Source organism: Labrus bergylta, chromosome 1 (assembly GCF_963930695.1).
Source record: "Labrus bergylta chromosome 1, fLabBer1.1, whole genome shotgun sequence".
Lineage (NCBI taxonomy): Eukaryota > Metazoa > Chordata > Actinopteri > Labriformes > Labridae > Labrus > Labrus bergylta.
In genome coordinates, this window is record NC_089195.1 from 37,077,463 (window position 1) to 37,102,302 (window position 24,840).

At 47.2% G+C, this 24,840-nt stretch overlaps 2 protein-coding genes across 5 annotated transcripts; one reads left to right on the forward strand and one right to left on the reverse strand.

Moving 5' to 3' along the window:
• Positions 1 to 939: 939 nt before the first annotated feature.
• On the reverse strand, positions 940 to 9,653 carry LOC110005756 (serum response factor). Of its 4 annotated transcripts, none has more exons than XM_065960702.1 (8): positions 8,701 to 9,649; positions 3,371 to 3,640; positions 3,060 to 3,258; positions 2,771 to 2,899; positions 2,545 to 2,640; positions 2,158 to 2,319; positions 1,989 to 2,068; positions 940 to 1,795 (listed from the first exon to the last, which is right to left on the reverse strand). In XM_065960702.1, the coding sequence occupies exons 1-8, from the start codon at positions 9,115 to 9,117 to the stop codon at positions 1,709 to 1,711; spliced, it is 1,440 nt and encodes a 479-aa protein (XP_065816774.1). In that variant the 5' UTR covers positions 9,118 to 9,649; the 3' UTR covers positions 940 to 1,708. The 4 variants fall into 4 exon arrangements, with proteins under 4 accessions (XP_065816774.1, XP_065816780.1, XP_065816784.1 ...); XM_065960708.1 differs by having other exon boundaries at positions 2,566 to 2,640; positions 8,701 to 9,643; XM_065960712.1 differs by lacking the exon at positions 2,771 to 2,899 and having other exon boundaries at positions 8,701 to 9,653.
• A 479-nt stretch (positions 9,654 to 10,132) lies between these two features.
• Positions 10,133 to 23,134, forward strand: opn6a (opsin 6, group member a). The gene is made up of 6 exons (XM_020661038.3): positions 10,133 to 11,364; positions 15,244 to 15,449; positions 18,398 to 18,497; positions 18,759 to 18,863; positions 19,726 to 19,949; positions 20,784 to 23,134. The coding sequence occupies exons 1-6, from the start codon at positions 11,220 to 11,222 to the stop codon at positions 21,270 to 21,272; spliced, it is 1,269 nt and encodes a 422-aa protein (XP_020516694.1). The 5' UTR covers positions 10,133 to 11,219; the 3' UTR covers positions 21,273 to 23,134.
• Positions 23,135 to 24,840: the final 1,706 nt, after the last annotated feature.

Here is a 24,840-nt window from a genome sequence, read left to right on the forward strand (position 1 = left end):
GACTCTATCCACTGTCCTCTCTCTCTCTGGTTTCAGACTCTATCCACTGTCCTCTCTCTCTCTGGTTTCAGACTCTATCCACTGTCCTCTCTCTCTCTGGTTTCTGACTCTATCCACTGTCCTCTCTCTCTCTGGTTTCAGACTCTATCCACTGTCCTCTCTCTCTCTGGTTTCTGACTCTATCCACTGTCCTCTCTCTCTCTCTGGTTTCAGACTCTATCCACTGTCCTCTCTCTCTCTGGTTTCAGACTCTATCCACTGTCCTCTCTCTCTCTGGTTTCTGACTCTATCCACTGTCCTCTCTCTCTCTCTGGTTTCTGACTCTATCCACTGTCCTCTCTCTCTCCCTGGTTTCTGACTCTATCCACTGTCCTCTCTCTCCCTGGTTTCTGACTCTATCCACTGTCCTCTCTCTCTCCCTGGTTTCAGACTCTATCCACTGTCCTCTCTCTCTCCCTGGTTTCTGACTCTATCCACTGTCCTCTCTCTGCATTAAAGGCATGAAAAGCCCAAAATAAATCTTAAAAAAAAAAAAAAAAGAAATCAGAGAGTTGGGGAACAACACGCAGCAAAGGCCTAAGGTCAAATCCAAACCCGGACTGCCCGCTTTGAGGACTGTAGCCTCCGTACATGGGGCGTGCAAAGTAACCACTAGTCTATTTGAATGTCTTTCTAATAAAACATTTCATTTTTAAAACATACTAATAGAGATTATTTTCTCTGTATCTGTAGTTTATATTTAAAAAAACAACCTTGTGGTGTGTTTGATCCTCGTTATTGTTCTGATCACTCAAAAAACCTAGTGTCCTTCAACGCACCATCACTCATTAATCTAAATCAGATCTGCACGACGGCTCAGTAAATTAAAAAAACTTCACTTTGCATGAAAACAATTTAACATCTTAACATTTGAAAGGCACGTTACCCGAACAGGCTGCATTCATCCTTGTTTGTTTTAATCCAACCCTTCAACATTTCATTTCGCACTGCATTGTGGGAGTTAAAATACAACTCATTTCCAAACCAAACGCATCCAAACCATACTGCACAAAACCCCGAAGTTAGTATCCATGCTGAAATGTTCAGTCTGCTGACCACAGAACGACCACAAGGGTTCAGACTACTGAAGATACGCACTGCATACTGAACTGTGGCGTTTGAAGAGGGCCCACCTGTACTGCTTTACATTCTGTGTGCTCAGGTGTGATGGATGACAGGTGTGAAGAAAAGGTGTACTGTTCCTTTAAGAGGCGTTTGCAAGACAGAACGGCTCAACAGTTTTTGGCACTTTTTGTGTTTAAATCAGAAACTGACACATAAAAAAAAGATACAGAATTAAAAACTGATACATTCATCGGACACATACTAAACACACACACACGCACAGGTGAGTGTGTCACCTGAACATCAGTGTGATGACATCATCGTGTGTTTGATCTCTGCTCATTAAAATAAAGCTACATTCACAAAATAATAGTATTTTTTTTTTACCAACTTCATGTGGACAGTTTTATAAACTTTGGTCATAAAAATATCACATTATTTTTTTAATAAACAGGAAGTGGATTAAATCATAAAACGCCTGATGATGGGTGACGTCCAGCTGTGTGTGTGTGTGTGTGTGTGTGTGTGTGTGTGTGTGTGTGTGTGTGTGTGTGTGTGTGTGTGTGTGTGTGTGTGTGTCTGTGTGTGTGTGTGTGTGTGTTCATCAGTCCTCTTTTGATTGGTGGACGTCCAGACTGACGACCTGCAGCTCCGTCAAGTTACTGCTGCCGCTCTGCTGACTGATCACCATCTGAAACACACACACACACACACACACACACACGTCAGAACAAGGTTACAGCCTATTAAGTACTTGTGTTTGTGTGTGTGTGTGTGTGTGTGTGTGTGTGTGTGTGTGTGTGTGTGTGTGTGTGTGTGTGTGTGTGTGTGTGTGTGTGTGTGTGTGTGTGTGTGTGTGTGTGTGTGTGTGTGTGTGTGTGTACCGGGTGCAGCTGCACCGCAGACATCGGGATCTGGGTGGCGACAGGCGGCAGAGAGGTGAGAAACACCTGCGGGAGAGAACCTGCACACACACTTTTTGTTAAACACACACGCTCACACACTTTGTCATAATTTAATCATGCTGTGGTATCCATGGTAACAAGCACATACCGGGGTCATGTTGCTGGGCGTGTCCTGTGGAGGGGAAGGTGTTGAGCAAGGTGAGGCTTCCGTCGCCCAGAGAGGATGTGGGCGTGGCATACATGACCGTATGACCGCCGGGGTACATCATGTGACCTGCGACTGAGGAGGCGGAGGTGGTGATGATGGAGGCTGCAGAGAGACGGACAGGGAACACACGTTTAGTACGGGGCTAACCGGGGATTGACAAGAAGCTACCATGGCAACCTTAAAATTGACTGTTCAGTTGAAAATGATATTCTGAAGAGTATGCTGTTGGCTGTTATTTCAAAAAAAAGGAAGTGACCATATTTGGACATGTCACACCACTATGACACAAAGCAGTGAGTGACATCACAATGTGCAGGTTCAACACACCCGGGACTCTGTTTGTTGTACCTGCGGAGGAGGCGGGGCTGTGGGTGTCTGAGCTGCTCTGCACCTGGATGGTCTGTAGCTGCTGAGAGACTCCACCTGGTGATGACATCACAGGTAAGCTTTATGACATCATGAGTTAAATCAACTTCACTGCCACATTCAAAATAAACACACACACGCACGCACGCACAGACACACACACACACACACACACACACACGCTGACCTGACAGTGACACGGTGGTGGGGAGGCGGAGCAGCGTGGTCTGCTGTGTGGGTGAGGAGTGCAGTGGGGCCATTGAGCCCTGCAGCTGGCTGAGGGGGATGGTGTGTGTGCCGGGGGGCAGAGTGGCACCTGTAGACAGGTGAGGAGGGGGCGGGCCACAGAAAGGGTTAGCTGCTAACACACTGAACAGCAGGAAGCAGAGTGCAGGAAGTTGAGCGTGAAGTCTGCTGATCATGTGACATCATCATAATGAGATGGAAGCAGGTGACAGGAAGCCCCGCCTACTTACCTGACATCAAGGTGAGGCTTCCAGGAAGCATGATGCCAGCCGAAGTCTTCAGCACGGTGCCGTTGGTGGAGGAGGGCGGCTGCCAAGAGGGGGCGCTGGTCTGCAACTGCAGGGACACCGAGGAGGAGGAGGAGGAGGAGGAGGGGGGCAGGGCCTGCGTGTTGCCCGTGGACAAAGTGAACGCTGGTTTGTTCAGATCCTGCAGGGGGGGAGACAGACAGGTGGGCGGGGCTTAAACAGCTGAAAAACTGTTGCAGCGCCCCCTGCAGACATCTGCATGTACGACATACTGTGTGAGAAAGAGGCGTTACCTTGGCAACCTCAGGGCAGCCGTCAGCCTCAGAAACCTGGTAGGTGAGGTCGGTCTCCTCGAAGCCCGTGGCGCTCATCCTCTGGTCGGAGGAGGGGTCTGAGCGTGGCGGGGAGTCGGGGGAGTTTAGGCAGGTCTGGATCAGAGCTTTGCCGGTCTCTGACGTGATCATCGGCTGCAGCTTCCTCGTAGCAAACGTGTACACGTGACCCGTCTCACTGGCAACCAGCAGCAACACCTGAGTGCCCGTCAGCGTGGACAGCTCGTATGCCTGCGGGGGGGCGGAGTCACATGAGGGGGGCGGAGTCACATGAGTTTAAGTTTGTTTTACTTGTTTTTTCTCATAATTCATTCTTTAACAAACATCCTGACTGTGTTTATGACCTGTCAGGATCAGGACCAGGTCTCAGTCTGAAGACCTGTTAGGATCAGTACCAGGTCTCAGTCTGAAGACCTGTTAGGATCAGTACCAGGTCTCAGTCTGATGACCTGTCAGGATCAGGACCAGGTCTCAGTCTGATGACCTGTTAGGATCAGTACCAGGTCTCAGTCTGATGACCTGTCAGGATCAGGACCAGGTCTCAGTCTGATGACCTGTCAGGATCAGAACCAGGTCTCAGTCTGAAGACCTGTTAGGATCAGTACCAGGTCTCAGTCTGATGACCTGTTAGGATCAGTACCAGGTCTCAGTCTGATGACCTGTTAGGATCAGTACCAGGTCTCAGTCTGATGACCTGTCAGGATCAGGACCAGGTCTCAGTCTGATGACCTGTTAGGATCAGTACCAGGTCTCAGTCTGATGACCTGTCAGGATCAGGACCAGGTCTCAGTCTGATGACCTGTCAGGATCAGAACCAGGTCTCAGTCTGATGACCTGTCAGGATCAGGACCAGGTCCCAGTCTGATGACCTGTCAGGATCAGGACCAGGTCTCAGTCTGATGACCTGTTAGCTAGGATCAGTACCAGGTCTCAATCTGATGACCTGTTAGGATCAGGACCAGGTCTCAGTCTGATGACCTGTTAGCTAGGATCAGTACCAGGTCTCAGTCTGATGACCTGTTAGCTAGGATCAGGACCAGGTCTCAGTCTGATGACCTGTCAGGATCAGGACCAGGTCTCAGTCTGATGACCTGTTAGCTAGGATCAGTACCAGGTCTCAGTCTGAAGACCTGTTAGCTAAGATCAGTACCAGGTCCCAGTCTGAAGACCTGTTAGCTAGGATCAGCACCAGGTCTCAGTCTGATGACCTGTTAGCTAGGATCAGTACCAGGTCTCAGTCTGAAGACCTGTTAGCTAGGATCAGTACCAGGTCTCAGTCTGAAGACCGGTTAGCTAGGATCAGGACCAGGTCTCAGTCTGATGACCTGTTAGCTAGGATCAGTACCAGGTCTCAGTCTGATGACCTGTTAGCTAGGATCAGTACCAGGTCTCAGTCTGATGACCTGTTAGGATCAGTACCAGGTCTCAGTCTGATGACCTGTTAGGATCAGTACCAGGTCTCAGTCTGATAACCTGTTAGCTAGGATCAGGACCAGGTCCCAGTCTGAAGACCGGTTAGCTAGGATCAGTACCAGGTCTCAGTCTGAAGACCGGTTAGCTAGGATCAGTACCAGGTCTCAGTCTGATGACCTGTTAGGATCAGTACCAGGTCTCAGTCTGATGACCTGTTAGGATCAGGACCAGGTCTCAGTCTGATGACCTGTTAGGATAAGGACCAGGTCTCAGTCTGATGACCTGTCAGGATCAGTACCAGGTCTCAGTCTGAAGACCTGTCAGGATCAGGACCAGGTCCCAGTCTGAAGACCTGTTAGGATCAGGACCAGGTCTCAGTCTGATGACCTGTTAGGATCAGGACCAGGTCCCAGTCTGAAGACCTGTTAGCTAGGATCAGGACCAGGTCCCAGTCTGATGACCTGTCAGGATCAGTACCAGGTCTCAGTCTGAAGACCTGTTAGGATCAGGACCAGGTCTCAGTCTGATGACCTGTTAGCTAGGATCAGGACCAGGTCCCAGTCTGATGACCTGTTAGGATCAGAACCAGGTCTCAGTCTGATGACCTATTAGGATCAGAACCAGGTCTCAGTCTGATGACCTGTTAGGATCAGGACCAGGTCTCAGTCTGAAGACCTGTTAGGATCAGGACCAGGTCTCAGTCTGATGACCTGTTAGCTAGGATCAGTACCAGGTCTCAGTCTGATGACCTGTTAGCTAGGATCAGGACCAGGTCTCAGTCTGATGACCTGTTAGGATCAGGACCAGGTCTCAGTCTGATGACCTGTTAGCTAGGATCAGGACCAGGTCTCAGTCTGATGACCTGTCAGGATCAGGACCAGGTCTCAGTCTGATGACCTGTTAGCTAGGATCAGTACCAGGTCTCAGTCTGATGACCTGTTAGTTAGGATCAGTACCAGGTCTCAGTCTGAAGACCAGTTAGCTAGGATCAGTACCAGGTCTCAGTCTGATGACCTGTTAGGATCAGTACCAGGTCTCAGTCTGATGACCTGTTAGGATCAGGACCAGGTCTCAGTCTGATGACCTGTCAGGATCAGTACCAGGTCTCAGTCTGAAGACCTGTCAGGATCAGGACCAGGTCCCAGTCTGAAGACCTGTTAGGATCAGGACCAGGTCTCAGTCTGATGACCTGTTAGGATCAGGACCAGGTCCCAGTCTGAAGACCTGTTAGCTAGGATCAGGACCAGGTCCCAGTCTGATGACCTGTCAGGATCAGTACCAGGTCTCAGTCTGAAGACCTGTTAGGATCAGAACCAGGTCTCAGTCTGATGACCTGTTAGGATCAGAACCAGGTCTCAGTCTGATGACCTGTTAGGATCAGAACCAGGTCTCAGTCTGATGACCTGTTAGGATCAGAACCAGGTCTCAGTCTGATGACCTGTTAGGATCAGGACCAGGTCTCAGTCTGAAGACCTGTTAGGATCAGGACCAGGTCTCAGTCTGATGACCTGTTAGCTAGGATCAGTACCAGGTCTCAGTCTGATGACCTGTTAGCTAGGATCAGGACCAGGTCTCAGTCTGATGACCTGTCAGGATCAGGACCAGGTCTCAGTCTGATGACCTGTTAGCTAGGATCAGGACCAGGTCTCAGTCTGATGACCTGTCAGGATCAGGACCAGGTCTCAGTCTGATGACCTGTTAGCTAGGATCAGTACCAGGTCTCAGTCTGAAGACCTGTCAGGATCAGGACCAGGTCTCAGTCTGATGACCTGTTAGCTAGGATCAGTACCAGGTCTCAGTCTGAAGACCTGTTAGCTAGGATCAGTACCAGGTCCCAGTCTGAAGACCTGTTAGCTAGGATCAGCACCAGGTCTCAGTCTGATGACCTGTTAGCTAGGATCAGTACCAGGTCTCAGTCTGAAGACCTGTTAGGATCAGGACCAGGTCTCAGTCTGAAGACCTGTTAGGATCAGTACCAGGTCTCAGTCTGATGACCTGTTAGTTAGGATCAGTACCAGGTCTCAGTCTGAAGACCGGTTAGCTAGGATCAGTACCAGGTCTCAGTCTGATGACCTGTTAGGATCAGGACCAGGTCTCAGTCTGATGACCTGTCAGGATCAGTACCAGGTCTCAGTCTGAAGACCTGTCAGGATCAGGACCAGGTCCCAGTCTGAAGACCTGTTAGGATCAGGACCAGGTCTCAGTCTGATGACCGGTTAGGATCAGGACCAGGTCCCAGTCTGAAGACCTGTTAGCTAGGATCAGGACCAGGTCCCAGTCTGATGACCTGTCAGGATCAGTACCAGGTCTCAGTCTGAAGACCTGTTAGGATCAGAACCAGGTCTCAGTCTGATGACCTGTTAGGATCAGAACCAGGTCTCAGTCTGATGACCTGTTAGGATCAGAACCAGGTCTCAGTCTGATGACCTGTTAGGATCAGAACCAGGTCTCAGTCTGATGACCTGTTAGGATCAGGACCAGGTCTCAGTCTGAAGACCTGTTAGGATCAGGACCAGGTCTCAGTCTGATGACCTGTTAGCTAGGATCAGTACCAGGTCTCAGTCTGATGACCTGTTAGCTAGGATCAGGACCAGGTCTCAGTCTGATGACCTGTCAGGATCAGGACCAGGTCTCAGTCTGATGACCTGTTAGCTAGGATCAGGACCAGGTCTCAGTCTGATGACCTGTCAGGATCAGGACCAGGTCTCAGTCTGATGACCTGTTAGCTAGGATCAGTACCAGGTCTCAGTCTGAAGACCTGTCAGGATCAGGACCAGGTCTCAGTCTGATGACCTGTTAGCTAGGATCAGGACCAGGTCTCAGTCTGATGACCTGTCAGGATCAGGACCAGGTCTCAGTCTGATGACCTGTCAGGATCAGGACCAGGTCTCAGTCTGATGACCTGTTAGTTAGGATCAGTACCAGGTCTCAGTCTGAAGACCTGTTAGCTAGGATCAGTACCAGGTCCCAGTCTGAAGACCTGTTAGCTAGGATCAGCACCAGGTCTCAGTCTGATGACCTGTTAGCTAGGATCAGTACCAGGTCTCAGCCTGAAGACCTGTTAGGATCAGGACCAGGTCTCTGTCTGAAGACCTGTCAGGATCAGGACCAGGTCTCAGTCTGATGACCTGTTAGCTAGGATCAGGACCAGGTCTCAGTCTGATGACCTGTCAGGATCAGGACCAGGTCTCAGTCTGATGACCTGTTAGCTAGGATCAGGACCAGGTCTCAGTCTGATGACCTGTCAGGATCAGGACCAGGTCTCAGTCTGATGACCTGTTAGTTAGGATCAGTACCAGGTCTCAGTCTGAAGACCTGTTAGCTAGGATCAGTACCAGGTCCCAGTCTGAAGACCTGTTAGCTAGGATCAGCACCAGGTCTCAGTCTGATGACCTGTTAGCTAGGATCAGTACCAGGTCTCAGTCTGAAGACCTGTTAGGATCAGGACCAGGTCTCAGTCTGAAGACCTGTTAGGATCAGGACCAGGTCTCAGTCTGAAGACCTGTTAGGATCAGTACCAGGTCTCAGTCTGAAGACCTGTTAGCTAGGATCAGGACCAGGTCCCAGTCTGAAGACCTGTTAGGATCAGGACCAGGTCTCAGTCTGAAGACCTGTTAGGATCAGTACCAGGTCTCAGTCTGAAGACCTGTTAGCTAGGATCAGGACCAGGTCCCAGTCTGATGACCTGTTAGGATCAGGACCAGGTCCCAGTCTGAAGACCTGTTAGGATCAGGACCAGGTCTCAGTCTGAAGACCTGTTAGGATCAGGACCAGGTCTCAGTCTGACTCTTGTATATAACTATATTTCTTTAGAAAGTTCTGTTGTATGTCATTATCTGTAAACCCTCTTGTCTGTGTACCTGTCCAGGTGAGCTCACCTTCTTCATGATACCTGTCTTCCTCTTGCTGAACGTGGTGTATCTCCTCAGTTTGTTGTCAATGAACTCCATCTTGATTTTCACTCTCCCTCTGGTTTTCTTCCCGGGTTTGGCCCCTGGTACCCCGGGGCTGAGCCCGCAGTAAGCCCCGCTGTGGCCCCCGGAGGAGCCGGCTGACTGCCGCCCGACCTCCCTCTCCCTCCTCTCCCGCTTCACCCCCCTCCTGTCCCCACCGGAGCCCACCGTGTCCTCATCGTCTCCGGATTCAGAGTCTGGTTCGGAGCCGCTGTAGACCACCTCGGTGCTGAATTCCCGTTCCTCGAACCGGTCCTCCTCGGTCCCGGAGGCTGTGTGAGGTCCGGACGTCAGCCCGGAGCCGGTTCTGCTACTCATTCCAGCGCCGCTCCCCAATAGCATCCCCCGCTGGTCCCTCCTCCACCCGGCGGGTCACAGCTCTCACACTCCTCCGCTGATAGGTGCCTCCTCTCCGGGTACAGGCAGCTAGCTGCCCCGCTAGCTGCACGGCTAGCTGCGCTTTACTGGCTAACGACGGCTTCAGTTAGCATTAGTTAGCGGTTACTTTAGCAACAAGTAGAGCCATCAGTCCGTGAGAAAGTCCGTCAAAACACCGGGAGATGAGGTGGAGCGGCGGGAGGAGCTCAGCGGGAGAACCGGGAGATCTTTTCCCAATACATAAAATCAGATTATTAATAAAAAAGAGAATAAAGTTTAAAGTTTCTGTACAGTAATGAGGGAGGCCCGGCCCACTAACACACTCCGCTCCACATAAGGAAATGACGAGCAGCACCCCGCAGTATCCGTCCGCCGAGGAATGTAGTTCTACAGACTTAAAGGATTACATTCCCCCACATTGTTTAAAATATCTCACCTGTTATCAGACACGTTACGTTACTCAATTCTGCACGGTTTATGATCCAACATTAACGGAGGTAACGGTGACTGTGCGGAGGGATACCTCAAGGCGACGTGTTGTTTCGAACGTGTAGGGAACTACTTCTCTCCATATAAAGAAGCCTGTTTCCTTATATGGCGTGGACGCTCCTTATATGGTAATTTAGAACTTCAGACCGAAAAACTACAGACATGTGTAGAGAAGTTTTTACTGTATTTCTTTGTCATTTAATTGTTTAATTATAAATAGTGAATTAGTTCTCCGCTGTTTTAAGTTAATAATGAATTAACCTTCTTTGCTGTACTACGAAATTATTTAAATATGGTGCATTTTTTACTCTGACTGTGGCTGTGAGTGGTGGTCAGTGTGCCAGCCCTGTGATTGACAGGTGATCAGTCCAGGTGTAACCCTGTCCCTCGACCAATCGCAGCTGAGATGACGTTGGCGTATAGATAATGGATTTATGTCAGTAAAAGTAGAAATACTGGTTTAAGTTAAATGCATTAAAAAGTATAAAAATACAAAATACATAATTTTAAAGGTCACATTCTGTAAAATCCTCTTCTCCATGTTCCTCTAACTCTAACATGTGTCTCTAGTCCGTCTACAAACCCCCCAATGATGAGAAAAGTCCATCCTCTCCGTCTTCTGCCTGCTCCACTTTTCAGAAAATGTGTGCTCAAAGAGGCCGTTTGGAGATTTTCCCTTCATGACATCACAAAGGGCAGTAGCCCCTCCCCCAGGTGGGTGACACTCCTACAGCTAGGTGTTTGTTCTGCCCTCTGAGTCTGCCTTCTCACCGTAAACAATAGGACATGGAGCGAGAAAGACCGAGTACACCCAAGCCCTTCCAGAGAGGGGGCGTGGTCAGACACAGCTCATTTACATATTTAAAGGTACAGACACAGAAACAGCCTGTTCTGAGCAGGGCTGAAATAGAGGGATTTATAGACATGATCAAATACAGGATCAGAGTGGATTTAGAACAAGAAACTTCACACACATGTTGAAGAGGAGCTCTGAGACTTATTTAAACTGAAGAAGAGTTCAAACAGCAGGCAGGATGATGTTATGTAAGTTAAATGTGACTGAGTTTTATTGATTTTTATTGAACATCTTGTTTAAATGTAAATAACTCATGTTAGCTCATAGCTCATGTTTGAGCTCAATAAATAACTGATGTAAATGATAAAAGGAGCTGCTGACGGTTAAACAAAGAGGACGTTTCAAAACAAGTTTAAAGAGGAACACACAGCGTGACGCCTCGACAGACAAACACCACTTAATCAATCAATCAATCAATCAATTAATTAATTAGTGAGTAGCTGTTGTTTGTTAGGATGTTTGCAGCTTAGTGCTTCAGACTCCTAGGACAAAGTAAAATAACTTTATATATCAAAGTACTGCATTCAAAAGTACTTCTTTTGTTTTACTCTCATGAGTGTTGTTTATCACATAATCATAAAATAAGCCAATCAGAGCCCTGGTTTTCTGGGTGTGACCTCTGACACCTGGCCTGCATCCAGTCCTGTACTGATCTGGGATCAGGATCAGGGTTTAAATTTATCTCAGATTAACTTGTAGCTCCTCCGAGGACGACTCGGCGATGCGCTCAGTCTGCAGCATGTCGGCCTCTGCAGCAGGGGGGGGTGTCCCCTGGAGGAACAACAGCTTCATACTGGGGGGGAGCCGGGACCCTCCTCTGTCCGACCAGGGGGAGACCATCATTGGAGTGTACCTGCTAGTGCTAGGTGAGCGCACACACACACACACACACACACAAACAGGGTTCACAGAGGTTTATTAGGACACAATAACAGTTCAGTTCTTAAAGTTTACAAACTGCTCCTTTAAACTAAAAACCTCGTATCTCCTGTTTTTAACTGTAGTAAACTTGAAGGAGCACTTTGGAGTTTTGGTAGAGAAATGTGAAAGTTGCAGAAATTTACAGATTCTGTGGTTTATGTTTATAACGCTTTACACAAACTGTCTTCAGAGGAGAGTTTGGTCCTGTTTGAAGATAAAATTCTACGTGGGAAGTTATGGTGGGGGGGCGGGCAACAGTGAAACCCTAACTGTCGCTTTTTAGCTCCAAAAAGTGCTCAGGGACCCGTTTTTTCCTTTGAATAAAATTTGTGTATTTAGTTCAGAAAATATAGCAAATAAATTGTTTCACTTCTCCAACTTTCAAATTCCATACCACATCTACAAAGTGCACCTTTAAGTAAATCAGAGCACATTCAAAATAAAGGACGGGGTTAGAGATATTTTCATTAACCCTTTAATTAATCATAGAGTTTAAATTGTAGAGATGAAGACGATATGTTGATATCAAAATGGAAAGTTCCAAAATTAAGTTAAAATTTTGTCGGTAATAATGAGTCAAGATCGTAAAATGTAAATGTCTAAAGCCCAGTGGTGTCTTGGTCGCTGAAGAAGCAGGTATATACTCTTAATTTTCCCCCTAAATGTTTTTTGAGGTGACCCGTCCAGCAGAGGAAAAACGGCCTTATAAACTGACATGTGAGACTCATGCACATTCAGTTAGTATACTCGTCAATAAGAGACGGAGTTAGAGGGTCATCCCGTCACCATCCTAGCAAAAAAATGCTGCAAACTACTAAATATTGTTAATCAATCTATGGTGTGAATCAGAAGAGATTTAGAAGTGGGTATACTCCGTACTGCGTATACCTGCATATACCTGCATATACCTGCATATACCTGCACTACACTGATAAAGTCAGGTAGAAATGTGAAATAAAAAGAAGAAATGTGTAAAATTATTAAAATAAAGGAGTGAATCCAACAGGTAGAGAACAATGGCCGTTGGTTGTTGGAGAGATGGGTCTACTCAGGTATGTTTACTCTGTCACCTTCTCACCTGTAAATCCAGTGTGATGGCTGAGCGTCAGCATTAACTCAGGTGAACTCACTCTCGGCCGCTTTGCACAAACACACCTGATTACTGACGGAATAAAAAGGGCAGCTCACCTTCAATCTTTGTACTGTACCTGTAAACACATACTTGTAGACAAGTACCTGTAAATGTGTACCTATAGATGTGTACCTGTAAATGTGTACCTGTAGATGTGCACCTGTAGATGTGCAGCTGTAGATGTGTACCTGTAGATGTGTACCTGTAAATGTGTACCTGTAGATGTGTACCTGTAAATGTGTACCTGTAAATGTGTACCTGTAGATGTGTACCTGTAAATGTGTACCTGTAGATGTGTACTTGTAGATGTGTACCTGTACACAAGTACCTGTAAATGTGTACCCATAGATGTGTACCTGTAAATGTGTACCTGTAGATGTGTACCTGCAGACTTTTACCTGTAGACTTTTTATCTGTAGATGTGTATCTGTAAACACATACCTGTTGACAAATACCTGTAAATGTGTACCTGTAGATGTGTACCTGTAAATGTGTACCTGTAGATGTGTACCTGTAGACTTTTACCTGTAGATGTGTATCTGTAAACACATACCTGTTGACAAGTACCTGTAAATGTGTACCTGTAGATGTGTACCTGTAGACAAGTACCTGTAAATGTGTACCTATAGATGTGTACCTGTAAATGTGTACCTGTAGATGTGTACTTGTAGACTTTTACCTGTAGATGTGTACCTGTAGACTTTTACCTGTAGATGTGTACCTGTAGATGTGTACCTGTAGACTTTTACCTGTAGATGTGTACCTGTAGATGTGTACCTGTAGACTTTTACCTGTAGATGTGTACCTGTAAATGTGTACCTGTAAACTTTTACCTGTAGATGTGGACCTGTAGACTTCTACCTGTAGATGTGAACCTGTAAATCTGTACCTGTAGATGTGTACCTGTAAATCTGTACCTGTAGATGTGTACCTGTAGATGTGTACCTGTAAATGTGTACCTGTAAATGTGTACCTGAAGATTTGTACCTGTAGATGTGTACCTGAAGATGTGTACCTGTAAAAGTGTACCTGTAGATGTGTACCTGTAGATGTGCACCTGTAGATGTGTACCTGTAAATGTGTACCTGTAGATGTGTACCTGTAGATGTGTACCTGTAAAAGTGTACCTGTAGATGTGTACCTGTAAATGTGTACCTGTAGATGTGTACCTGTAGATGTGTACCTGTAAATGTGTATCTGTAAACACATACCTGTTGACAAGTACCTGTAAATGTGTACCTGTAGATGTGTACCTGTAAATGTGTACCTGTAGATGTGTACCTGTAAATGTGTACCTGTAAATGTGTACCTGTAGATGTGTACCTGTAAATGTGTACCTGTAGATGTGTACCTGTAAATGTGTACCTGTAAATGTGTACCTGTAGATGTGTACCTGTAAATGTGTACCTGTAGATGTGTACCTGTAGACTTTTACCTATAGATGTGTATCTGTAAACACATACCTGTTGACAAGTACCTGTAAATGTGTACCTGTAGATGTGTACCTGTAGACGTGTACCTGCAGATGTGTACCTGTAGATGTGTACCTGTAGACAAGTACCTGTAAATGTGTACCTGTAGATGTGTACCTGTAGACGTGTACCTGCAGATGTGTACCTGTAGATGTGTACCTGTAGACAAGTACCTGTAAATGTGTACCTGTAGATGTGTACCTGTAGACTTTACCTGTAGATGTGTACCTGTAGACTTTTACCTGTAAATGTGTACCTGTAAACTTTTACCTGTAGATGTGTACCTGTAAATGTGTACCTGTAGATGTGTACCTGTAAATGTGTACCTGTAGATGTGTACCTGTAGACTTTTACCTATAGATGTGTATCTGTAAACACATACCTGTTGACAAGTACCTGTAAATGTGTACCTGTAGATGTGTACCTGTAGACGTGTACCTGCAGATGTGTACCTGTAGATGTGTACCTGTAGACAAGTACCTGTAAATGTGTACCTGTAAATGTGTACCTGTAGAGTTTTACCTGTAGATGTGTACCTGTAGACTTTTACCTGTAGATGTGTACCTGTAGACGTTTACCTGTAAATGTGTACCTGTAAACTTTTACCTGTAGATGTGTACCTGTAGACTTCTACCTGTAGATGTGCACCTGTAGATGTGCAGCTGTAGATGTGTACCTGTAGATGTGTACCTGTAAATGTGTACCTGTAGATGTGTACCTGTAGATGTGCAGCTGTAGATGTGTACCTGTAAATGTGTACCTGTAGATGTGTACCTGTAAATGTGTACCTGTAAACTTTTACCTGTAGATGTGTACCTGTAGACTTCTACCTGTAGATGTGCACCTGTAGATGTGCACCTGTAGATGTGCAGCTGTAGACGTGTACCTGTAGATGTGTACCTGTAAATGTGTACCTGTAGATGTGTACCTGTAGATGTGCAGCTGTAGATGTGTACCTGTAAATGTGTACCTGTAGATGTGTACCTGTAAAAGTGTACCTGTAAACCTTTACCTGTAGATGTGTACCTGTAGACTTCTACCTGTAGATGTGCACCTGTAGATGTGCACCTGTAGATGTGCAGCTGTAGATGTGTACCTGTAAATGTGTACCTGTAGATGTGTACCTGTAAATGTGTACCTGTAGATGTGTACCTGTAGATGTGCACCTGTAAATGTGTACCTGTAGATGTGTACCTCAAACCTGTCCGTGGTGATTTCAGGTTGGTTGTCCTGGTTCGGAAACAGCATCGTCCTCTTCGTGTTGTACAGACAGAGAGCCACGCTGCAGCCCACAGATTACCTGACCTTTAACCTGGCCGTGTCTGACGCCAGCATCTCCGTGTTCGGATACTCCAGAGGGATCATTGAGATCTTCAACGTCTTCCAGGACAGCGGCTTCCTCATCGCATCCATCTGGACCTGCCAGGTACACCTGAGACTCACATTCAAGACACCTCAGACACACCTGAGACACCCTTTAGACCAACACCTGAGACACCCTTTAGACCAACACCTGAGACACACCTGAGACACCCTTTAGACCCACACCTGAGGCTCACCTGAGACACCCTTTAGACCCACACCTGAGACTCACCTGAGACACCCTTTAGACCCACACCTGAGACTCACCTGAGACACCCTTTAGACCAACACCTGAGACACACCTGAGACACCCTTTAGACCCACACCTGAGACACACCTGAGACACCCTTCAGACCCACACCTGAGACACCCTTTAGACCAACACCTGAGACACACCTGAGACACCCTTTAGACCAACACCTGAGACACACCTGAGACACACCTGAGACACCCTTTAGACCAACACCTGAGACACACCTGAGACATCCTTTAGACCAACGCCTGAGACACCCTTTAGACCAACACCTGAGACACACCTGAGACACCCTTTAGACCCACACTTGAGACACACCTGAGACACACCTGGGACACACTTTAGACCCACACCTGAGACACACCTGAGACACCCTTTAGACCAACACCTGAGACACACCTGAGACACACCTGAGACACCCTTTAGACCCACACCTGAGACTCACCTGAGACACCCTTTAGACCCACACCTGAGACTCACCTGAGACACCCTTTAGACCAACACCTGAGACACACCTGAGACACCCTTTAGACCCACACCTGAGACACCCTTTACACCAACACCTGAGACTCACCTGAGACACCCTTTAGACCAACACCTGAGACACACTTGAGACACCCTTTAGACCAACACCTGAGACACCCTTTAGACCAACACCTGAGACACACCTGAGACTCACCTGAGACACCCTTTAGACCCACACCTGAGACACCCTTTAGACCAACACCTGAGACACACCTGAGACACCCTTTACACCCACACCTGAGACACACCTGAGACACCCTTTAGACCCACACCTGAGACACCCTTTAGACCAACACCTGAGACACACCTGAGACACCCTTTAGACCCACACCTGAGACTCACCTGAGACACCCTTTAGACCCACACCTGAGACTCACCTGAGACACCCTTTAGACCCACACCTGAGACTCACCTGAGACACCCTTTAGACCAACACCTGAGACACACCTGAGACACCCTTTAGACCCACACCTGAGACACCCTTTACACCAACACCTGAGACTCACCTGAGACACCCTTTAGACCCACACCTGAGACACACCTGAGACACCCTTTAGACCAACACCTGAGACACCCTTTAGACCAACACCTGAGACACACCTGAGACTCACCTGAGACACCCTTTAGACCCACACCTGAGACACCCTTTAGACCCACACCTGAAGCTTACCTGAGACACCCTTTAGACCAACACCTGAGACTCACCTGAGACACCCTTTAGACCCACACTTGAGACACACCTGAGACACACCTGGGACACACTTTAGACCCACACCTGAGACACACCTGAGACACCCTTTAGACCCACACCTGAGACACCCTTTACACCCACACCTGAGACACACCTGAGACACCCTTTAGACCCACACCTGAGACACCCTTTAGACCAACACCTGAGACACACCTGAGACAGCCTTTAGACCCACACTTGAGACTCACCTGAGACACCCTTTAGACCCACACCTGAGACTCACCTGAGACACCCTTTAGACCAACACCTGAGACACACCTGAGACACCCTTTAGACCCACACCTGAGACACCCTTTAGACCAACACCTGAGACACACCTGAGACACCCTTTAGACCAACACCTGAGACACCCTTTAGACCAACACCTGAGACACACCTGAGACACACCTGAGACACCCTTTAGACCCACACCTGAGACTCACCTGAGACACCCTTTAGACCAACACCTGAGACACACCTGAGACACCCTTTAGACCAACACCTGAGACACACCTGAGACACACCTGAGACACCCTTTAGACCCACACCTGAGACTCACCTGAGACACCCTTTAGACCAACACCTGAGACACACCTGAGACACCCTTTAGACCAACACCTGAGACACCCTTTAGACCAACACATGAGACACACCTGAGACACCCTTTAGAACCACACCTGAGACACACCTGAGACACCCTTTAGACCCACACCTGAGACACCCTTTAGACCAACACCTGAGACACACCTGAGACACCCTTTAGACCAACACCTGAGACACACCTGAGACACCCTTTAGACCCACACCTGAGACTCACCTGAGACACCCTTTAGACCCACACCTGAGACTCACCTGAGACACCCTTTAGACCAACACCTGAGACACACCTGAGACACCCTTTAGACCCACACCTGAGACACCCTTTAGACCAACACCTGAGACACACCTGAGACACCCTTTAGACCAAGACCTGAGACACACCTGAGACTCACCTGAGACACCCTTTAGACCCACAACTGAGACACCCTTTAGATCCACACCTGAAGCTTACCTGAGACACCCTTTAGACCAACACCTGAGACTCACCTGAGACACCCTTTAGACCCACACCTGAGGCTCACCTGAGACACCCTTTAGACCAACACCTGAGACTCACCTGAGACACCCTTTAGACCAACACCTGAGACACACCTGAGACTCAACTGAGACACCCTTTAGACCCACACCTGAGACACACCTGAGACACCCTTTAGACCAACACCTAAGACACACCTGAGACACCCTTTAGACCCACACCTGAGACTCACCTGAGACACCCTTTAGACCAACACCTAAGACTCACCTGAGACACCCTTTAAACCAACACCTGAGACTCACCTTTGATTCACCTGAGAATAATCTAACACTCTCCTTTAGCTGCCATAAGTGACAGTAGACACAGAGTTTGAGGAGGCGGAGCTTGAACTGTGACACACCTGTAACCTGTGATGTTTGCGTCCTGCAGGTAGACGGTTTCTTCACGCTGATATTCGGTCTGAGCAGCATCAACACTCTGACGGTGATCAGCATCACGCGCTACATCAAAGGATGTCACCCCAACAAAGGTGAGTCAGCAACTCGACTTCCTGAAACCACACCTGTTCAACTTTAGCGTGCTGCGTTCGAGGTCCAGTCAGTTTGCCGGGACACTTTGGTGTGGCTGTATGTCAGTTAAGTTCAGGAACAATCATGGCTAAAATAATGATCACCTGGATATGACTCCTCCCCCTGTGTGACATCACTCTATATAACCCCGTTATTAACCCTTTAACTCAAACAGCTGAGTGATGGACTGATCTGAGAAACAACCTCGTGTTGTGTTTCAGCCCATCACATCACCCGGGTCAGCGTGTCCATCTGTCTACTGCTCATCTGGATCACAGCTGGATTCTGGTCTGGAGCCCCCCTGCTGGGCTGGGGCAGCTACAAAGGTTAGCGTCAAACACATCTCTTTATGATCTTTTCACATGAGAAGACGTGCGTTCAGAGGCTTTTCTCTTGGCAAATCTTTTTTTATAAGAGGAGACGAATGAGTCTAACGATAAGGGCAAGAAAACCCCTCACACCGTCTGACTTTCACAAAAACAAAAACAACAAACTTAAACTGTGCAGGAGATGGCCTGCAACTCCCTCCCAACTACACTCCCTCCCCCCACTACGCTCTGCCAATGAAAGTCTGATCCAACCTTCACAACAGGGTCCTAAGACGCTGACTGGACTCTTCTCCTCTGTCGCCCCCCGGTGGTGGAATGAACTTCCAAACTCCATTGGATCTGCAGAGTCCCTCTGCACCTTTAAGAAAAAGCTAAAGACCCAGCTCTTTCATGAATACCTACTAACTTAATGATGATGGTCTCCATATTATTGATGATGATGATGGTAATGACGATGGTTTTTGTTTGATAACGACGACTTATAAGATGGTTTCTATACTGATTAGAGCTCTCAAGAACTGCCCTCAATGTTGTGCTTTGCCTCTGGTCACTTCCTGTCAGCACCTGTGTGTCCAATCAGACTCAAAGCTGATCATTTGCTCTTACTGACATTGTTCCCTTTTTTCTAGATCCTTGCTTGTGTTGTTCTTACTCTCTGATGTATGTCGCTTTGGATAAAAGTGTCTGCTAACTGAATTGTAGCAACTTTCCACATTTCAAACCTGATTAACCGGTATGGGAGCTGAGGACTGCCATGCTATCACACATGAATCCATATCATTTGATTTAACATCGTATCAAGGTTTGAGACGTGGTAACGACCCTCCCTCTGACTCATCTCAAACCCTCTCCCCGACAGATCGTGGGTACGGGACTTGTGAGATCGACTGGGCCAAAGCGGGTTACTCGGGTGTGTACAGGTCGTACATCATCTCTATCTTCATCTTCTGCTTCTTCATGCCGGTGCTCATCATGCTCTTCTGCTACGTGTCCATCATCAACACGGTGAAGAGAGGCAACGCGCTGTCTGCCGAGGGCGACCTGACCGACCGCCAGAGGAAGATCGAGAGAGACGTCACCATTGTGAGTCTCCACCATCACACGGCTAATGCTAACAGGATTTTAGGACCAGAAAGAGCTCCTCTGTGTAGTGGGAGCGTGCCTATGTTCCCACATTTCCCTTTTCATAAATTTGTATCAGATTTTATCCCCCTTTCTCCCAATTTGGTAGCCAATTACACCCAACCTATCATCCAGTACCAATGGACTACAGATGGAATATAGCTTTTAGCTAAATCTGGTGCACCCATCTCTTTGTTTATTGCAAACATTTAATGTAAGTGCACATTGTCCTTTTAAATGAACAAACTAAACTAAGTATCACAGAGGCCTCGCGTTGACTAGCTTCCAGTCAGCTCAGTCGAATGAAGCGCAGCAACTGGATGCAAACCATAGTTTGCAGGGTTGGCATAGAGAGGGGGTGCTGCTGATCGAAATAAAATGACTCATTCATTCATTCATTCATTTACTATAAAGTGCTTCCAAAAAATCTTAAATAGGGCTTAAATTGAAGGGACATGTAGGAACACAAGACCTAATTTTGAAAATGTCCTAGAAATGTGGGAACATAGGGCCGACCCCCTGTCGGGAAATGATCTTACTTAGGTTGTTTTTAGAAGGGTGGCTGTTTTGTTTCAATAAACTTTATTGGAATTGTCTCGTGTTAAACTGTCAGCTGATCTGTGCGGCGTGAGCGTAAAGGTTAGAAGATATGAAGAAAGAGGATGATAAGCTAGTACAAAGGCTAGCCTACATGCTAACGCTAATGTTGCTCCTCCATCCACAGTCCGGTGTTCCTGTCGGGAATCTCCCCGTGGTTCTCCAGGTTGTTGAAACATCTTTTTTAATCTGCGGCAGGTTTCCATAGTGATTTGCACCGCCTTCATCTTGGCCTGGTCTCCGTACGCCGTGGTGTCCATGTGGTCGGCCTGGGGTTTCCACGTCCCTAACCTGACCAGCATCTTTACCCGCCTGTTCGCCAAGTCGGCCAGCTTCTACAACCCCCTCATCTACTTTGGCCTCAGCTCCAAGTTCAGGAAGGATGTGGCCGTGCTGCTGCCGTGCACCCGCGACACCAAGGACACCGTCAAGCTGAAGCGCTTCAAGCCCAAGGCCGACGCCCACGGCCGACCCGCCGCAGGTGGTGGAGCCAGACTCAAGGTCCCTCTAAACCGCACAGAGAAGAAGTACATATCCCTGAACCAGCCGAACCCCATCCCCAGCCCGGACTCAGGGATGGGGAGCCCGCCCACCACGCCGATGCCATCAAACAGCAAGGAGGTGTTCTACATCGACACCCCACAACCGTCAGAGACCAACTCAGGGTATGAGTGTGCCCGACTCTGAGGAACTCTACAGACCTGCAGGAGGACCGACCAGGTCTACGATCCACTGACTGGACCCTGATCCACTGACCGGGTAAACCCTGACACCTGACGTACCGACCTGCAGTACACACAGACCTCAGCAGGGGGCACTGAGGACACCCAATCCTGACTCTTAAAGTAGTGAAGAAGACATGCAGTGAGTTAGTCTGTATAAAGACCAGCGGAACCAGGACCAGACCAGGACCAGGACCTGTTGACCCCAGGAAGAATAGCTGAGCTCTCGGGTACAGATCCTTTAAAAAAAGACCAGGACCAAGACCAGGAGCTGTTGACCCCAGGAAGAATAGCTGAGCTCTCGGGTACAGATCCTTTAAAAAAAGACCAAGACCAGGACCAGGACCAGGACCAGGACCAGACCAGGACTATGAGCACAAAGGATCTACAAACTAAAACAAGGGTTCCCAAACCTTTCGGCTCGTGACCCCCCATATAACGGTGCCAGAGACCGGGGACCCCCCACTGTCCCTGGTGGTGGTTAAAGCATACAATGTTGCACTGACAGTCCAATCCAAACACTCGCATTAGAAGAACACAAAATATTATTTTAGCAAAGAAATCAAGAAGTAGAACTTCTCCATGTTCAGACTGTAGCTCTGAGTGAACAGGACACACAGGTTATGTCTGGTTTTATCTTTACAGAGCAGCAGACTCCTTCAGTGTTGTCCTGCAAACTTACTTTTTCAAGATTTTTTACACGTTAATGTCATTTAACAGCTGTAGTTTCATTTTAAGATTAATTACGTTTTTTGTTTATATTTTCAGAATGATGGGTAAATATATCATTTTGAATAGTTTTTAAAATGTAATTGTTTATGGAAGTCATCCTACGACCGCCCCTCTCAGTGTCAAGCGACCCTCCAGCGGGTCCCAACCCCCCCTTTTTGAACCACTGAACTAGAAGTTTACGAGACAAAAAGAAGTATTGATCTGATTGATTGGGTTTCACACAAAAAACATTGCAATTTCCTTTAAATCAAGATTTAAAGGTCACATATCCTCCTCCTCTTCTTCAGTGTAAATAAGTCTCAGAGCTCCTCAAAACATGTGTGTGAAGTTTCTTGTTCTAAATCCACTCTGATCCTGTATTTGATCATGTCTATAAACCCCTCTATTTCAGCACTGCTCAGAACAGGTTGTTTCTGTGTCTGTGCCTTTAAATATGTAAATGAGCTGTGTCTGACCACGCCCCCTCTCTGGAAGGGCTTGGGTGTACTCGGTCTTTCTCGCTCCATGTCCTATTGTTTACGGTGAGAAGGCAGACTCAGAGGGCAGAACAAACACCTAGCTGTGGGAGTGTCACCCACCTGGGGGAGGGGCTACTGCCCTTTGTGATGTCATGAAGGGAAAATCTCCAAACAGCCTGTTTGAGCACACATTTTCTGAAAAGTGGAGCAGGCAAAAGACGGAGAGGATGGACTTTTCTCATCATTGGGGGGTTTGTAGACAGACTAGAGACACATGTTAGAGTTAGAGGAACATGGAGAAGAGGATTTTACAGAATGTGAGACCTTTAAATAAAAGTAGACTTCAAAGTCTCTCTTCAGCAGACTCTGAACACCTGATGGACCTCAAGAGCCCGGTGGACCTGCCCTTTAACACCCAGGAGGGTCTGCTCTAGGCCTGTGTGGACTCTGTGGTCCAGGTGGGCAGACAGTCCATGTTTGTGTCCCTGCCTGAGCCCAGATCTGATTCCTAATTGGTTGTTTGTTAATTGAAGATCAGAGATATCATCGTTGGACTTTTACTAGAACCTAAATGTTTGAATTGATACATCAGAACTCAAACTGATTAAAAAGTGAATCTAAATAAAAAAGTTTAGAAACAAAAAGTGTGTCTGTCAGATGATTCATGGTTAAAAACAAGAACATTTCAAAGTTCAGGACCTGAAACTGGTCCAGAACTGTATCAGAGACAGGAACCTCTGTAGGGGGTGCCAGAGAGCTGAAGGGGTTTTAGGGGCAGAGCATGTGGATAGTAATCTATGAACCATGAATGAACCTTCATACTTAATGATGTTAAGTCTGTTTTCTCAGAGACCAATTTAACTGTAATTCTGTAAATAGAGATTATTCAAAGAACGGAGAATAAAGTACGGAGAGCCAAAAGGGACATAACTATCTCCCTTTGTGTTTGCTAACAACCTCTTCCCTCAGCCCTTAAATAAGAACAGTTAACATGATTATTTTAATGATTTTTATATTGTAGTCTCTTTTGTCCAGTAGAGGTCTGCACCTCCGAGGTCGTCCATGGGGCGGAGCTACGCGCTGACACTAGTCGCAGAAAACCAAAAACAGCCTTGAAATGACTCTTGAATTCCACGGGATATTTAAACATGGCACGTTTTGCGTTTATCCTTTATTGCCGCTGTTGTACAGGAAGTGAAGATTCTTTCGACCAAATCAACAGACTTCAGTGTGTCTAGCTCCACCCCTTTAGGGTCAGATCAGGGCGTTGTTTGCTTCTGTAAAAAAAACTATAAAGAGTGTTCCAGTGATATTCAGTGAACTTAACGAGGGAGTCTGTACGTTTATGTATATGATTGACATCATCTAACAATTGATTAGGCATTTATGTGTTTTTGACTAATTGTAGGATGTTTGGACTCATGCTGTTTGACTGCCCATGTAAAATATATCTTTTGATAGTTGTTTAAGAGAACACTGGATGTTTGACTTTGCAAACTAAGAGACTCCTATTGTTCAGGCCCTGTCCCCTCATGGGCACATGAAGAGGAGTTTATGAATGGACAGGATGAACATAATGTTTAAGGAGACTAAGATGATGACTGACTGATCAGTTGAGCTCATAGGACTTGATGTTACAATCCCTCTTACAGTAATCGGCACTTAATTGAGTCTTGATGTCTTGAATGGGGGGTAGGGGTAATCACTTGGGGTCATCAGGTGGGCACCCTCCTTCCTTGATGTTTCAAGGTCCACGACATCTCCAGAGGGCTCAACGGCAACACCTGGCATCCCCTCCGACTGATAGCTCTTCAGAGGACCTGTCCTGGAGTCCCATCCCTTTCAGGAGCCTGGTGGAAGATGTTGCAACAAAACCTCTGCAGCCAACCTCCACAGGGAGTACCCATTGTAATGCCTTGGCTGCTAGATCTGAATATTTCAGCCTCTTGCGTTAATTTCTCATACATTCTCACTTCAAATAAATACAAAATAATCACCATCCTTTAACACAAAACAGTTCAGTTCCTTACATGAATAAACTTTTTGTAACGGAAAATTGTTCTCCTTTCCTTCCGCATCAGTCGCTTTTGGTGAAATTCAACACTTCTGAAATAGGGTAATTGGGAATGCTTGCCCATAGTCAAGGGGAGGAGGGTTATCAGTTTGGGGGCTTCAAAATTTCATCTCTGCTTTTTGCAGATGATGTGGTTTGTTTGCTTCCAGAAGGCGTTGGGGCAGTTTGCAGCCGAGTGGGCTGGGATGAGGCTCAGCACCTCCAAGTCAGAGGCCATTGTTTCCTGCTGTAACACTGGATTGCTTCCTCCAGGTGGACATATTATCAGA